Raw genomic sequence first — 17,209 nt, forward strand, 5'->3', positions numbered from 1 at the left:
CCTAATCCCCCAGTCATTTCTTGTCTAATTATTTTAAGAGTCTTTTAGTTGTACTATTTTTAAAGCAGAGCAAAGGGACACACAATTTAGCTGGAAGGTTTTTTAAGCCACTGATGCACTGAGTTTGATAAAAGTTAATCCCATATAAAATTGCAACTATAATTTTATCCTGATGCTTTTCTTAGACTAGGCAGAAGTCAGAAGACTTTTCATCAGGAAAGTGATGAGAGAAGATAGATCTAGATAAAGCCTATCCGAGGCAGAGATCATCTAACAAGGGTAGTTAACAAGTATTAACCTAATTCAAGCCCGAAGCTTACCTCTACACTGAGTGTGCCATAAATGAAGCATTGTACCTCTTCCTTTTGACAGAGTATGGTGGTCACAGTGCCTTAAGCAGACAGTGTTTTCTCCCTTGTCTGTTTAATTTTGATCCATTTTCTTCTGTCCTTGGTCAAATAACGTTTTATCTATTTTATTTCATCACTATACTCTAGCACATATGAGGACTAAGAAAACAACAATCAAAAGTACATTTTGGTCTTCTCATTACACTCAAACTTTTATTAAACTGAAGTCCATGTAACTGAACTCCTCAAATGGCCAGATCTTTGTTGTTGTTGCAGCATTTAACTTCTAGGGAAAGAGTCAAATGATAAGCTAATTTCAGGGATATATTGAAAGAAAGTCCAAGGCGTAAAATGGAATCACTACTTACATAGGTGAGCTCTCATATATTTTCTATTTACTATCCTGGACAATAAGATGCTACGAAGAATACAGTGATCCCCAAACACAGTAAGCTCCTTCTTCAAAAAATATGTTATATTGTGGGGCACCTGGCTGGCTCAGTCAGAAGAGCATGCGACTCTTGATCTCAGGGTCCTGAGTTTGAGCCCCATGTTGGGTGCAGTTTACAAAAAGTAAACAAACTTTAAAAAAATATATTATACTGTACTTTCTAAGAAAAATGAACTGTCTTCTTTTTTTTAAGATTTTATTTATTTATTTATTTAAGAGAGAGAGAGAGCATGAGCAGAGGGGGGAGAGGCAGAGGGAGAGGGAGAAGCAGATTCCCTGCTGAGCGGGAGCCCAACGTGGGGCTCGATCCCAGGACCTCATGACCTGAGCTGAAAGCAGACACTTAACTGACTGAGCCACCCAGGTGCCCCGGGAACTCAATTTTAGAACTATAAATGATTATGGGCCTAAATACATTTTAATGAAGAATCAAATCAATGTTCATTTCTATTGCCTGAAAGAATATTATCCAACTATTTTCCACTACCTTAAAAAAAAATAAAAATACAACAGTTCCACTGTTCTTAAATTAGTATTACCATGAAAGATCCGAAGATTATAAAATCAAGAAAATTTTTCTTGTGGTTAAAATCCTAAACAGATACACATGAATAAACTCCAAAGAGTTCTTAAAAACTATACTTGTTTTCTTCATTAATTGAAATTCAAAACTCATGCTTTCATCATACATGAAATAACTGTTTTTTCCACATATTTTACAAGGTGATTTTCCAGTTACAGCAAATATTTCTTCCATATACACAAACGCTCCAAGAGCAAAACTGTTTCCTTTTTTAATATAGAAAATGATTTTTCCCTTTTTTATTTATAAGGTTCCCCTTAACAAAGGCCACACTTAAGGATTTAGTGGATTTCCTTTTAAACTATGTTCTTCATTGAGGACCAAGGCACAAAGGGTACCTAACTAAGTAATGGTGCGCAACTCAGAAATATACACTCAATATTTTTAAATTGTTTAAATACCATAATGCCAGGGGCGCCTGGGTGGCTCAGTCGTTAAGCGTCTGCCTTCGGCTCAGGTCATGATCCCAGGGTCCTGGGATCGAGCCCCGCATCAGGCTCCCTGCTCCACGGGAAGCCTGCTTCTCCCTCTCCCACTCCCCCTGCTTGTGTTCCCTCTCTCGCTGTGTCTCTCTCTGTCAAATAAATAAATAAAAAATCTTTAAAAATAAATAAATAAATAAATAAATAAATAAATACATACCATAATGCCAGTTACATTTTATTCTGAGAAGTGCTATTTAATATGCATAAAATAAGATACTTATGTTATTGTAGAAGAGAATGATCTGGAAATAAATATGTATTTGCTATTAAGGATAATAGGAGTTATCTTCTATTCAATTTATCCCATATCCAATTATTCTATATTCAAGAAATATAAAAGTCTCAATGGACAAACAGACAGTAAAGATAATCATGGCTTGCAGAAGAGTAAAAATGGAGTAAAATGGAGTAACAATTTACAGTGGCCCTGTCTTCATGCTCGGAATTCACAAACAGCTGAGTGGAAACACTTGGGTGGTGTGAAATGCTGTGAACAGTTGGAAACACCCCTGCATGCATGGTGGCTAAATCACAGTGATTCAGCTCCATCCGGGAATGCAGCAAGCACTCCAATGGGCCCACTGGTTCTACCACCTTTTCTTGTTTGGATGCAGATTCAGACTCTAGGAACCCCCAAGTTCAAACAACAGCAGTGCAAGGAGCTACTGCTTTGGAAAATCTCTCAGCAGAGAATTCCCCTGGGATCCATTTCATCAGCCTGATACTTCCAGCTCTGCCAGGCAGCAGGCTCATGGAAGGTTCCCTATCAAACAGCTCCGCCCTCAGCACTTCAGGCATTCCCCATGGTGTCTTGCTGGCCTAATTATGATTTATGTTTGTTCTCACGCTTATCTTTCTGTGCCTCATGCAACTTCAAAAACATATTTTAAGCAAAATAATAAACTGTAGTAATTAAAGTAAACGATAACAAATATCTCAAGAGTACTTAAAACAATCTCCATCAGATTTGGGAGGTTGCACTGTGCCAAGCTGTCCTTAGAGGCACCAACTCCAGGGCAGGCCACCTGTCACCTGCCCAGAGTTACACACTGGGAAGAAAGCTGCTGATCAAAGCGGAGCAAGAACTACTCCAGTTGTACTTTCTGCCCTGGAAGCATGAGCAAAGTTCCTTCACACCTGTGTTACCCATCTGTGAAGTGGACAAGAATGTAATAGTGCCTCCCTCAAAGTATTGCTGGGGACCAAAATAAGCAAAAATATTCAAAGCACTTAAAAAAGTGTCTCACACAAAATAAGTGCTCAAGTAATATTAGCTCCTATTATCACAGTTTTCAAGTCCCCCCCTAAATGGCATAAAATTTCATATTACACCTTCTTTAGTATAGGAAATTCTATACTTAACTATTTCCTTCACTAACCAGGTTTCGTTTTTGGTAACTTTTCTGTTCTTTTCCTTTCTTTCCTTTTAAAATAAATTATTAGAAATAATTTTTAAAAACTTTTAGGGGCGCCTGGGTGGCTCATTCGTGGAGTGCCTGCCTTCGGCTCGGGTCGTGATCCCAGGTTCCTGGGATCGAGCCCCACATCAGGCTCCCTGCTCGGCGGGAAGCCTGCTTCTCCCTCTCCCACTCCCCCTGCTTGTGTTCCCTCTCTCACTGTGTCTCTCTCTGTCAAATAAATAAAGTCTTTAAAAAAAAAAGAAATAATTTTTAAAAACTTTTAAATAAATTATTTCCTTTTTTTTTTTAAGATTTTATTTATTTATTTGCCAGAGAGAGAGCGCGGGAGAGAGCAAGCGAGAGCACAAGCAGGGGGAGTGGGAGAGGGAGAAGCAGGCTCCCCGCTGAGCAAGGAGCCCAATATGGGGCTCGATCCCACCTGGGATCACGACCTGAGCTAAAGGCAGATGCTTAACCACCTGAGCCACCCAGGCACCCCTATTTTCTTTTAAAATAATTAGAAAATACCAACACTAAGGGCTCCTGGGTGGCTCAGCTGGTTAAGCATCTGCCTTTGGCCCAGGTCATGATCCCGGGGTCCTGGGATCTAGCCCTGCACTGGGCTCCCTGCTCAGCGGGGAGCCTGCTTAGCGGGGAGCCTGCTTCTCTCTCTCTCTCCTCCCTCGGCTGCTCCCTCTGTCACTCCCCCTGCTTGTGCTCTCACTCTCTCTCAAATAAATAAATAAATAAAATCTTAAAAAAAAAAGAAAAGAAAATACCAACACGGATTGCTTTTCTTTAGGAAAATGAAAATGGCTCAATGGAAAAGCAGTGTGGTGTTGAGGGGAAAATGCTAAACCGGGAGCGAAGACCTGAATTCTAGTTGGGGGCTGTCACTGCTAGTTGCCCCAGCCAGGGACTAAGACTAGAGTAGTGTACAGTGAAGTCTGCATTCTAGTAGTAGGTGACATATTATACAAATACTGTATAATTTTAGATGCAATCATTATTAAACATGATTCATTTTTCTTTATGTTATCATACTATAATATAGAATTTATGTGTTCTTTTCCTTACATTGTCATTCAAACATAAATTTGACTTCAAAACAGGTACCAGTCATAAAACTAAAGACAAGTCAAATATGTACTTCTCTAAATATTACCTTTGGTGCAAAATAGGAGTGAATGAGAATTAAGGTTATTTTCTAGATAATTCACACCAAACTCTGGGAGGAAGAGAAAGGATGTTATAATGGATATCTTAACTCTCAGAGGGGTAGCTCTGAACTTAATTGGCTGATATGACTTAACATATTAACACCTCAAGTCATATTTCTCCAATCCATTTTCTCCTCGGTAAATTATTTCAACTAATGCGAATTTATATGATGAAAAAGAAAAATGGAAATGACTAGAGAAAAATAACTCTACATTAAAAAACAGTTGTTGGGGCGCCTGGGTGGCTCAGTTGTTAAGCGTCTGCCTTCAGCTCAGGTCATGATCCATCCTGGGATGGAGCCTGCATTGGGCTCCCTGCTCAGCGGGGAGCCTGCTTCTCCCTCTCCCACTCCCCCTGCTTGTGTTCCCTCTCTTGCTGTGTCTCTCTCTCTCAAATAAATAAATAAAATCTTAAAAAAAAAAAGCTCCCAGAGTTGCCAGTTAACAAATGTTCTGCATCAGGACCTCCCCTTGGTCTGGACGCTGTCCATCTTTGGTCCACTCCATCACTGAGATGGTGGGAGAAGGAAGGAAGTCCATTACACTCAGGAATAAACTAAACATAGGTAAAGCACCTAGTACAGTGCTGGCATCTAGTTAGTACCCAGTAAACAGCCATCATTCTTACTATCATGTGCTACCATCTCACACATGGAAGAAACAAAATGCAGAGAAGTTAAGTTGGTTTTCTTGGTTCATACAGGTAGTGTGCAGGGATTTGAACCCAAGTTCATGTGGCACCAAGACTCCACCTTGTTGCCCACATAACCTCGCTTTACCAACTGCAGTTGAATCTAATGGTACAAAGTTCAATTGGCTGAAAATTCACTTGACATCAAAATGAATTTGTCAAGTCAAAGCCTGAGCCAGCTACACAATTGGAACACAACTGAACAAAGGCAAATTGTTTTTATATTCACAAAGAAAATGAGCCACTACCAGGCAGCATGAAATCACTTGGTATATTTTCTTAGCCTGCTCAGTTAAAGCTCATTCAAAATAACGTAATTATGCTGTCCTATTTATAAATCTAAACCCTGCATACCTTTTAGTGATCTCATTTGGGCAATCTACTACAGAAAGGTACACAAACCCTGCATGGAAAAGTTATCCCTAATACACGTTGCTACTTCCCATATAGGATTTGTGACATGCATAGTTTCTTCTAGTGAAATCAGCATCTTAAGCTAAGTCTTGAGAATTTAAATTGCCTCTGAATATTCTGTCAGTGCATTAAAAAATAAATATAAGTGACATTTATGTATGAACAAACTGTGGAGAACCAAACAGGAAGATATTTGCTAAACCAGCATACTGTTAAGAAAGCGGTATGAGGAGGGCCTGGGTGGCTCAGTTGGTTAAGCGTCCGACTCATGACCTCAGCTCAGGTCTTGATCTCAGGGTCAGGAGTTCAAGCCCCGCATTGGGCTCCACACTGGGCATAGAGCTACTTTAAAAAAAAAAAAGGTGATATGAGCAAAGGACTTGTTAACAACAACAAAAAAATAACCACAATGCAGGGTGTGTTTCTGACAAGAAGAATGAAATATAGGGCTCAACAACTGGCCAGTGAATTTGGTTAATGCATAAATGAGTCATCCATTCATTCACTGAAAAATTGTCACACACCATTGCTTAGGTGGGCATAAAGGTGCTGTCTGGTAAGGAAGATTGACGTGGATCAGAGGTGTAATGAAGAAACTCCCACTCACAACCTCCTCTCTTTCCTCCTTGAAAGGAGCTTTTCCCTCAAGAGCAAGATGTCCCTGGAGCACCTGGCTGCTCAGTTGGTAGAGCATGTGACTCTTGATCTTGGGGTTGTAAGTTCAAGCCCCATGTTGGGTGTAGAGATTACCTAAAACCTTCAAAAAAAAAAAGAGAGTAAGATGTCCCAGTGAGGAAACGAATACCTCAAATGTCCTTTCCTGAGATCTGAAGATAAAGACCATTCAAAAAGGACATTTGCGGGTGCAGGTGGGGAGGAATATACTTAAGAGGCAAATTATTCTCCCAAAGATACGAAGGTCTTGAATTGTTCACAAATATTCTATCCTACCAGCACCTCATCTGGAGAAAGAAAGATCAGAGAAGAAAGGTTAAGCTAAGGGGCACCTAGGTGGCTCAGTTGGTTCTATCTCTATCTTTGTCAAATAAGTAAAATCTTTAAAAAAAAAAAAAAAGAGGGCGCCTGGGTGGCTCAGTTGGTTAAGCGACTGCCTTCAGCTCAGGTCATGATCCCAGGGTCCTGGGATCGAGTCCCGCATCGGGCTCCCTGCTCTGTGGGGAGCCTGCTTCTCCCTCTCCCACTCCCCCTGCTTGTGTTCCCTCTCTCGCTGTGTCTCTCTCTGTCAAATAAATAAATAAAATCTTTAAAAAAAAAAGAAAAAGGTTAAGCTGAGAGCAGGGGAAAGACTGCCTCATTTATAAGAGTCTTCTAGGCCCACAGCCTGGCTCATAAATGAATTGGCAGAAGGGGCATCCATGAACCACCTGAAATTCTACGCAAAATTCTGCATTTTTGTCAGATTCTAAAGGGGCCATGATCTCTGTAACTTTAAAAGTCAAAGGTCAAGCATTAGTCTGACAGATACAAACTCAAATTCTGACTCTTCTGCTTATTAGCTGTGTGATCACCCAGATTAGCGGAGCAAATCACCCAATTTTTCAGAACTTCTGTTTCCACATTTTAAAATGGGAAAGTAATGCCTAATTCCACGTGAGGATTAAATGCGATAAGGCATATTAAGCTTCCAGCACAATAATGTTCGTCCACCCAGAAGGAGGGCAGCAGAAAGCCACTAAAACTTTTAGTATTATAAGGAATGAAATCTGAAACTTTATACATCAAAGGCAATGACAGAACTTAGTGAGATCCCCAAAACACCATCAGTTCCCTACGCCCACCATTTTGTAACTCACAAACCTCCGCACATGAATAAATTCATGCTTAATTCCATATGGTGATGAGACTACACGACTGTGGCAGATTGTTGGTGAGAGAGACTCAAGGACCTCCCTAACATCTCTGAAGTGGAAAATCCAATACTGGGAGAAAAACATCTCCCACTATTAGCCCTTAAATTTATTAGAAATTAAGTGATAGTTGAAATTCTGTAATAACTTGTGTGATGTTACTTATATTAAAATGCGTTAACATTTACATGTTTGTATTTATAATTCCTCTACTTATTTATATAGCTGGGTTTTTTATTTTATTTATTTTTTTAGTAATCTCTACACCCAACATGGGGCTCAAACCCACGACCCCAAAATCAAGAGTCACATGTTCTTCCAACTGAGCCAGCCAGGCACCCCTATATGGCTAGTTCTTAATTATCTAGACCAAATGAAAAAAGTAACAGACAATCTGGGGCACTTGAGTAGCTCAGTCTATTAAGCAAGAGACTCTTAATTTCAGCCTGGGTCATGATCTCAGGGTCCCCGAGATTCTCTTTCTCCCTCTGCCACCCCCCCAACTAACTCACATTCTCTTTAAAATAATCTTAAAAAAAAAAAAGTAACAGAAAACCGAAAAATCAAGAAAAATCCTTGCTCATTTTAATCAGTTTTTTACTTTGGAAAGTTTTCTTTTTCTAGGTGGAGAGGCCAATCTAAAATTTACATTTGCTTCAGATGGTCCAATATATCTAACTAAAGATATTTACTGATACTTGTCTATACATCAATTTTATCTGATTTATAACCTATATACCTGAATAAATAAATATTCAGCCCAAAAGGCTGAAAAGTTTGCAGGTGTTATACTTTTTTACCTTACACATATTTCAGTTATTTTTAGAGTCCAACTGAAAACAGCTAGTGCAGAAGGAAATACGCATGAAATTCTTGAGGTCTACTCAGATAACAGTCAAGATAAGGTCAGTGGATATTTGGAATACCTAAGACACTAATTTAAAATAAAACACTCTGATGGCCAAGAACACTTTCTGAAGTTGTGCTTGAGAGTAATGGTTTGCATTATATGCTTGATCCCTCTCTATACCAACAAATCCCTTAGCCAAAAAGTTTCCCCATCAGCCAGAAAGCATTACGGGAACAATCTGTTCAAAAGTAGTTGGCATTGCCTTGATATAGCAATCTTACCTCAGGGAGTCCCTAAAGCCTGATCATTCTCTAAGTGTTTCAGAAGAAGCCACAAAGTGAAAAAGAAATAAAATTCTCAAGAAAAAGGTACTTTTTTACCTGTGTTCAAAGGTTTGTAAATGTTCAACTCTCTCCAGGAAATAAAATCATATAGCAAATAAAGGCTGACTTAACTGAACTACTGCCTATGCTTATCAATGTAAATTCAAAACCAAGACCCTTAATTTTTAAACTAAGTAGACATTTATTCAGCAACCTTGTTCTGTAAGATACAAGCCACTATTACAGACACGGATGACATAACAGTCCTACTCTGATAGAGCTTACAGTCTAAAGAATAAAAATTTGAATACCATTAAATTTTTTTTCTGAAGATCTGTGATAAGCCACCGCAGAGCAACCAAATATCAAAGCCTAATTATAATCTTAAAATGAGAGGCCACAGGAAGAACTTGCAAATTTTGCTTGATTTTTCACCTGATGGCTTAGTATTGATCTCAACTTTAAAACTGTAGTTATGTATGTACACCATATTGTAGTCAGTGAGGATCTCCCTTCACCTATACACACACAAAACACTCAGAAATAGCTGAGTGTTATAAAACTAACACATAATCAATGTATCACAGCAAACATGAAAAAGTCATCTTCAAATGAATTTCAGAAGGGGCTCCTGGCTGGCTCAGTTGGTAGAGCATGTGACTCTTGATCTCAGGGTCATGAGTTCAAGCCCTAATAAAATTTGTGTGTTTTTTTTTTTTTTTTAAAGGCCTCCAGGGTTGGGGCACCTGGCTGGTTTGTTCACTAGGGTAGTATGTGACTCTTGATCTCAGGTCCTCAGTTTGAGCCCCATGTTGGGCATAGAGAGTACTTTAAAAAAAAAAAAAAGCTTCCAGGGTGTTTTAAGTTCCATTTCCTAACTGGACATTTAAAAATCCCACCAACCACATGCGAATTAAGGTGAATAAAGACTTTATGATAAAGGAAGGTACCCTGTACAAGAAATAATAATTTGCAATGAATCTAATTAGAACCCATGACAACATGATAAAAATATGATTATCAAAAGTAATATAAGATTTAAAAAGAATGCTTGGGGCACTCAATTGGTTAAGTGTCCGACTCTTGATCTCAGCTCAGGTCTTGATCTTGGGGTCATGAGACCAAGCCCCGCATTGGTCTCCATGCTGGGCGTGAAGCCTACTTTAAAAAAAATAAAAATAAAAAGAATCCTTGAGAAAGACATACCCTAAAGAAAAAAAAAAAAACTTAATCCAAAATTTCATAAAACTTTTTTTGTTTTTAATCATAGGTTGACAGCAAGAGGGAAGAAACAGGCTAATAGAGAAGTAAAAACCTACTAAAGTTCTGTTGTTTTTGAGGGGGAGGGCAAGAAGGCAGTGACACTGTACAAATTAATTTCCAGTGGCATGAAAAAGAGATTCAAATATGACTGCTATATTAAAATGGTACACTAAAATTTTAAGTTTAGTAACATAAAAAGTGTGATTACCAGTGGCCACTATACTTGTTTTTACTATAAGAACATTTTATGAATAAACACCGCTTTTTCCACTTAGTAAGAGAATACAAGACACTTACAAAAGAATTAATCTGAAGAGAAGTTGATCAGTTACCACAACATGGAAATGGGAGTCACGAATTACAACAGTAATGAAGAGACACCCTTACTGAGAGTTTCTCACATACCAAGCCCTCTGCCAAATGTTTTTCATCTAATACTAAATCCTCACAGCCACCATCAAGTAGATACTACTATTACCGTTATCCCCAATCCACAGATGAAAAACAGTGGACTTGAAAAATTCCAATTCCAAATGTAATTGGACAAAATCACTTTTTAAAAAATGTTTTTATTGTAAAAGTTCCTTTTTCAGTCTCGTGTTGTCTTCTTGCAGATAAAAAATCTCCATCTATGTGAACTGTTATAAATGAAGGAGAGATGTGCATAAAGTGGACAGGACGGTTGATTTATGAATTATGTGACGATGTGGTATATCACTTGGACTGGATCACATAACTAATAGGTCACATAACTAACAAATGGCAGCACTGGGGTCCAAACTCAAGTTTTTCTGATTCAACTTGCAAATGTCTTAACCACTCTATTAAAGAGTCTTCTCAAGAGGCAAATAAAGGCAGTGCCCACGTAAGCATTGCCCAGAAAGGATACCCGGACTCAAAGGAACCTGTCTGGTTCCGGAGGCAGCACCATTCCCCTTATGAAGATAGGGAAGGTTTCAGGGCAGTTTCATTCTCTGGTTCCATCGGGCTCCCTCCTCCGCGGGAAGCCTGCTTCTCCCTCTCTCACTCCCCCTGCTTGTGTTCCCTCTCTCGCTGTGTCTCTCTCTGTCAAATAAATAAATAAAATATTTTTAAAAAATAAAGAAAATAAATAAATAAAAAATAAATAAAATCCTTCACTAATAGGGCACTTGGGTGGCTGAGTCAGAAGAGCATAAGACTCTTGATATCAGGGTTGTGAGTTCAAGCCCCATGTTGGGTGTGAAGATTACTTAAAAATAAATAAAATAATAAATAAAATTAAAAAATAAAATAAAATAAAATCCTTCACTAACTTCCCTACTACTTTCATGACAAACTCAAAGCCTTTAACAAAAACCCAGCATTATGTGGCCCTATTCTCAGCCTTTCCTCTCCCCACCTGAGGCTCCAGGTAGAACACCTGCCTCATGTCTTTGGCCTGCAGTTCCTTTGGTGGAACAGTCTTTCCAGCCTTCAGCAAGTCCACCCTGCACCATCCCTTTCCCCTCTGCTGCCTCTCCCTATTGTCCATAGCACCCTCTACTTTCCCTATCATAGCATGGATCAGCCCATTTTCTTACTGGTGTCAACACTAGCATGAGCTCCTACTACATATGTCCTTGGCACCTAACAGGTCTTTAATATCAAATAATCAAATGATTCTGAATAGTCACCGGGGGCACAGTTTATCTATTCCTAACTTTTTATGAACTACAACAATGGGATTTCCAGTTAGGAATATAACCTGGGCATTTACAGGGAATAACCAGTTTCTCCATCTTTCTCTTACCCCAGAACCAAGCAGCCAAAGACAGGAAGGGTCTTACATTTAATTAGAGCCCTTTTCTTCACAGGCCTTACATAGCATTTTAAATTTAAGACATTATGTGGATCCCTGAGGACTCTACAACTTCCTACAGACGAGATTAGGGGTTTTCCAGGGCAAACGTCCCTATGATAGCTGTAACAGACTGTTGTTACAGCTTTAGCATTGGGGCACCTAGCTGGCTCAGTCGGAAGAGCATGCAACACTTGATCTTGTGGTTGTGGGTTCAAGCCTTACAATGGGTATAGAGATTACTAAAAAAATAACTTAAAAAAAAAAAAAAGGACAAAGTTTAAAAAAAGGGGGGGGGGGGTTGGCTTTACATGCACTTTAAATCACACAACCACTCTTGAGCATTAGGCACCACTGTTATCCCCATGGTTCAGATAAGGGAACTAGATCCCAGAAAGTCACTAACTCATCCAAGGTTAAACAACCAGGTGGTAAAGAAACCAGAATTCAAACTCAGACAATATGTCTTTACAATCTTGGTGTGGCCTGTGCAAAACAGTCAAGGAATGTTGAATGAATGAATGAAATCAGTAAACTGTACTAGGTCAGGATGACGCATTTGGGATTCTATTAGAAAAGGGGAACTTGGGGGGCTCCTGGGTGGTTCATTTGGTTAAGCGTCTGCCTGCAGCTCAGGTCATGATCTCAGGATCCTGGGATCAAGCCAGGGATCATGCTCCCTGCTGAGCAGCGAGTCGGCTCCTCCCTCTCCCTCTGCCCCTCCCCCCTGCTCATGCACACTCTCTCTCTCTCAAATAAATAAAAAAAATCTTTTTTTTTTTTAATATTTTATTTATTTATTTATTTGAGAGAGAGAGGGAGAGAAACAGCATGAGAGGGGAGAGGGTCAGAGGGAGAAGCAGGCTCCCCGCCGAGCCGGGAGCCCGATGTGGGACTCGATCCCAGGACTCCGGGACCATGACCCAAGCCGAAGGCAGTCGCTTAACCAACTGAGCCACCCAGGCGCCCAAATAAAAAAAATCTTAAAAAAAAAAGGAAAAAGGAACTTGGACAATCCTAAACGCATATTGGATTTTGGATTACATTTTATGGGAATAAATATAAGCATTTTCAAAACTCAGCACTATTAGTGATCTTATGGGGCCCACCCAAAGAAAGACCTCTTGCTCTGTATCTATTCCTTCTTCACAGGGAGGGGGGCTTGCAGACTTGGACATCATGGCCAGCGACATACTTGGAGAACACAGAGCCAGCATGCATTAAAATGTCTGGGAAGGAAGAAGGCACAAAACTAGGCTAGCGAAGCCTGCAGCCTTTTTGGGGAGGGGGGGGCAGGGGGGTGGCTCACCTCCCGCAGCTCCAGTCTTTGGGCCACAGCTTCCAGGCTCTCCTGGCCAGTGCTCTCCACAGACAGCGTGAACTCCACAAATTCGTTATTGAGCAGCTGGATGCGGGCAACCAGGCAGCTCTTGCTGGACACGGTGTAGCGCCGGGTGCGTTTTAGCTTCAATCCAAATGGCAGTGGCATCTTCTCGTCCCTTCGAGCGTGGCGGAGAGGTTAAAGAGGGAAAAGCCCCGCCACCAACGCGGAGGTGGTGATGGCGGGAGAAAGCGATCCTCTCCCGACGGGAGGAGTACTGCACAGTCTCCGGCCGCTCACCCGGCAGCGGCTGCCGCCATCAAAAAGCAACTGAGTCCCCAAAGGCCGGGTGAAGGGAGCATCCACGCCCGTGCTGAGGAAAGAGGAATACCAATTACAGGGGCAATAGCAACTTCTGAACGGAGTTTCTATTTTTATCCCCCTCCCCGGCCGCCTCTGAGTTTTTTAAAAAAATAAAAATCATGGGGGCGCCTTGGTGGCTCAGATGGTTAAGCGTCTGCCTTCGGCTCAGGTCATGATTCCAGGTCCTGGGATCGAGCCCCGCATCGGGCTCCCTGCTCGGCGGGAAGCCTGCTTCTCCCTCTCCCACTCCCCCTGCTTGTGTTCCCTCTCTCGCTGTCTCTCTCTCTGTCAAATAAATAAATAAAATCTTAAAAAATAAAAATAAAAATCATGAAAGCTGTATCCAAAGAATAAGCTTTCCGGGCCTCCTGGAAAAAGAAGGCCTGAGCAGGATCTGGGAGGCAGTGAGGAAGTTTATCATCGCACTGCCTTAGCCCCTGGGTCAGACTCCACCCCTCATTGAACCCTACAAATAGCGATAACCACCTACGGCTATCTTCGGGATTAAACCAGACGGTGGCTGGCACTACCGTACCGCCAAATTTAGTAGCCAGCATTAGTATGGTTCTACGTTAAAGTTTTGTTTTTTATAGTTAATTTTTTCGGCTCCCTAAGACGCCAAGTGTCGGGGTTCTTTAGCCCTTATGGGAGATAACAGCAAAACACCTCCAAAAGCCCTCGGTGAAAGTCTAAACCCCATTAGACGAATGAACCCTGAACCCAAAGGGGAGGAATAATCCCCTGTAACATATGGCAACTGGGAGGTTCGAGCGAGGTGAAACGCTTAGCAAGCACTGGTGGGGCCGTTTCTGCTTTATAAACATTTACGTCACCAAATTGACTGACAAGTCATAAAGACCCTACCAATGCTCGTTACCCGATTACCACCAGAAGCGGGGAAGTTCTGAAAACCGTGGCCCCGGCTTCCCAGCAGGTGGGGACGCCCGAGAGGCGGTGGGCCTTCACCGGAGCAGGGCCGCGGCCCCGAAGCCGAGGCGGAAGAGGTCTTAAACGCCATCCTCGATTAACGAGGGGCGGACCCGGCTCAGCAAGCCCCCGAAGCAGGAGGAGCAGCGGAGAACTGCGGCTCCGACTCCCTCCACCGCGTCCTCCCCGCCGAAAAGCCCGCGGCGTTGCCCGGCCAACGCGCAGCCTCAGAAGTGCCGGAACTCTCCGCCCGCCGCCGCGTTTCCAGACGGACGAGCTAACGAAGGACTGGCTCCCGCTGCCCCCGGAGGGAACGTTTAAAGAGCCCAGCTCGAGACCCACAGGAGGTGGAGGGGTCCGGGCGGGGTCCGTTTGGTTCCCTGTTTGGAGCCTCAGGACACCTCCACGCCCCATACGTGATTTACAACGTTTTTAAACACACCGGGTAACTCCTGGGCTGGAGCAAACAGCGTGAGCGGCGGCTGGGGTTTTGTGCACTGCCTGGGTTTTTTCCCCCTAAACGAGTCAACAAAATCCCGGGAGGGTTCCTACCCTTTGGGGGTTTGTTTTTTTCTGAGTAGAGGCTGCCCCAGAAGACGAGTCGTTCAGCGAGGCTCGGCCGTGGCTGTGGCTGGCTACCCTGAACTTGGGCGGGGAACCGCGCGGAGGGGCAGAGTCCGCCCCCAGTCCTCTCATCTGGGAGACACAGAACCCAGGCCTCGAAAGAAGCGACTTTCTCAGCTTCACACGGGGATGGGCTGAGCTGGGAAATGGATCCCAGGTTCCTCATTCCCAGTCTTCTGCTCTTTTCCGCTTTCCTGACTGCGTCTCGGTTTCAGAGGTGATGGGCACACAGGGCTGGAGTATGGCAGAACTAGAGAATAGAGAGTAGCTATTTCGCTAGGCTTTGCCAGAGTTAACATTAAGTAATTCCACTCCACAAAAGTGTATTGCGTCTCTGAGTACAAGGCAGCGTAGTGGGCAGTGTGAGAAATCTAAGACGAACCTTAAGCCGTCGCCGCCCTTACGGAGATTACATGCATGCTATAATTATATACATGGCTGTATCTCTGGTAAGGACCGCACCACGGTTTTCTCTGTTTGTGTTCTTGCTTTTGTTGTTTGTGTTTTGGTTTTTTTGCCTTTGGAGTTCTGGTTATGCCCAGGTAGCCAGAAAAATAAAAGTTAAAAACAAGGACTAGAGGAAGAAGGCCAAAGGAAAAAACCAGGACTACTTAAAGCACTGTTTTTTGCTGAGTACCTTCTATAAGTAAAAGCACCATACTAAGGGGGGTGATATAAATATTATAAAAAGATATGGTCTCCACCTGCAGTTTTCAATGCCCTTTGCTATGTAGGTGTATAAACTAGTTGAGGCAAAATGAAAAAAAAAAAAATCAAGAAATGAGAACTTTAAATAAGCTTTTGACCAGAAAATTGCCTGATAAGCTATCAGTGTTTGTATAATACAAATGTTAAAAGATTATATGTATGTAACATACCACACCACATATACTATTAAATACCTTTCGTGAGATGAGGTGGTGGATTTCAATTTTACATACAAATTATGGTTAACAAAAAACGGGACAGGTTAAGTAGTGTGATGAAGAGACAAGATACTGCATTTATGCAGAGGAAAGATGAGTATTTGTATTGAGTGTTCAAATATGGTAGACTCTTCATTACAAAGATAGACCTAGGCCTTGAAGGCAGTAGGTATTATACTATATAACTTAATTATTAACTTAAGCTCTGATTAAGCAGAGTAAAATTTTCAGTTGTTCCTGGGATTTGAAATGTTTTACTGCATCAGAGATAAAGAAAAGCCAATGTTTTCTCTCAGGTAGATTTTATAATGTAACAGAAAAGATTGAGGGGTGAATGTGGATGTCAGGGTGCATTTTTCCCCAAGATCCATCCACAAGAATAGCTTGCTTTTTGCTTATTTATATAAAACCTACTGTGTTAATACTGTTTAATAATTTAGAAAATTATCAATGATTTACACCTTTTAATTTTCTGTTATATACAGTTTTCACTAGCAAATCATGTCAAAGTTATTAATGTTCAAATGGAGTAGAAATATAAGTTGCTTTTTTGGGGGGGTCTGTTTCAGATGTAAAATAATATGGAATAGCGGCTCCTGGGTGGCTCAGTGTAAAATAATATGCAATAGCGTAGCCTGGGCTGCTCAGTCGGTTAAGCGTCTAACTTCTGCTCAGGTCATGATTGGAGGGTCCTGGGATAGAGCCCCACGTAGGGCTCCCTGCTCAGCGGGAAGCCTGCTTCTCCCTCTCCCTCTGCCTGCCGCTCTGCCTACTTGTGCTCTCTGTCAAATAAATAAAATCTTTTAAAAAAAATATGCAATAATTTGAAAGTTCTGAAATTATAACTTATCTACTAAAGAGATAATTCATAATTTGCTTGTGAAGGAAAAAAAACTAGTAAATACTTTCTCTACAAAACCATCCTGTTATGTAATAAGGGACACATGTTAAGTTCTGTTCCACTTGTCAAAAGGCAGTCTCATATTTGTGAATTCATTTTAATGTTTCCACATTCCCTTTCAAAACTTTCTCAAATACACTGTAACTCTGAATCCTGTCGTTTCCCCCCTTGCTGCCAAGATCCTCCCCACATGTAATTTTGCCACTGATACTGTAATCACAGAATATATGACATCTTTAGAGTAATATATAGATCTATAGTATTAAATCAAACATATTTCTCATGGACAATATGCGTAAATACTCGAGAATAAAATACCCTAGAAACAAAACAACTATTATCAGAGTAAAATTACTGTCATATCCCAAAGTAAAAAAAAAAAATCTGTCAGCAACTAATTAGGCATACAGCGGTTGTCAGAGCACACGGT

At 41.3% G+C, this 17,209-nt stretch overlaps 1 protein-coding gene across 3 annotated transcripts in view; it reads right to left on the reverse strand.

Moving 5' to 3' along the window:
- PTPN21 (protein tyrosine phosphatase non-receptor type 21) overlaps positions 1 to 17,209 on the reverse strand; it is a 74,551-nt gene that overhangs the window by 56,424 nt on the left and 918 nt on the right. For 2 of the 3 annotated variants that reach the window (XM_045901368.3, XM_045901367.3), the window contains exon 2: positions 13,027 to 13,411. In XM_045901368.3, the coding sequence (XP_045757324.1) occupies positions 13,027 to 13,206 (180 nt within the window). In that variant the 5' untranslated portion in view covers positions 13,207 to 13,411. Of the gene's footprint in view, positions 1 to 13,026; positions 13,412 to 14,286; positions 14,671 to 17,209 lie in introns of those variants that run through there. The other variant, XM_045901370.3, reaches the window with a different exon arrangement.

The sequence above is a fragment of the Mirounga angustirostris genome, unplaced genomic scaffold, assembly GCF_029215605.1.
Source record: "Mirounga angustirostris isolate CCGP_5_RB_7025 unplaced genomic scaffold, mMirAng1.0.hap1 SCAF_9, whole genome shotgun sequence".
Lineage (NCBI taxonomy): Eukaryota > Metazoa > Chordata > Mammalia > Carnivora > Phocidae > Mirounga > Mirounga angustirostris.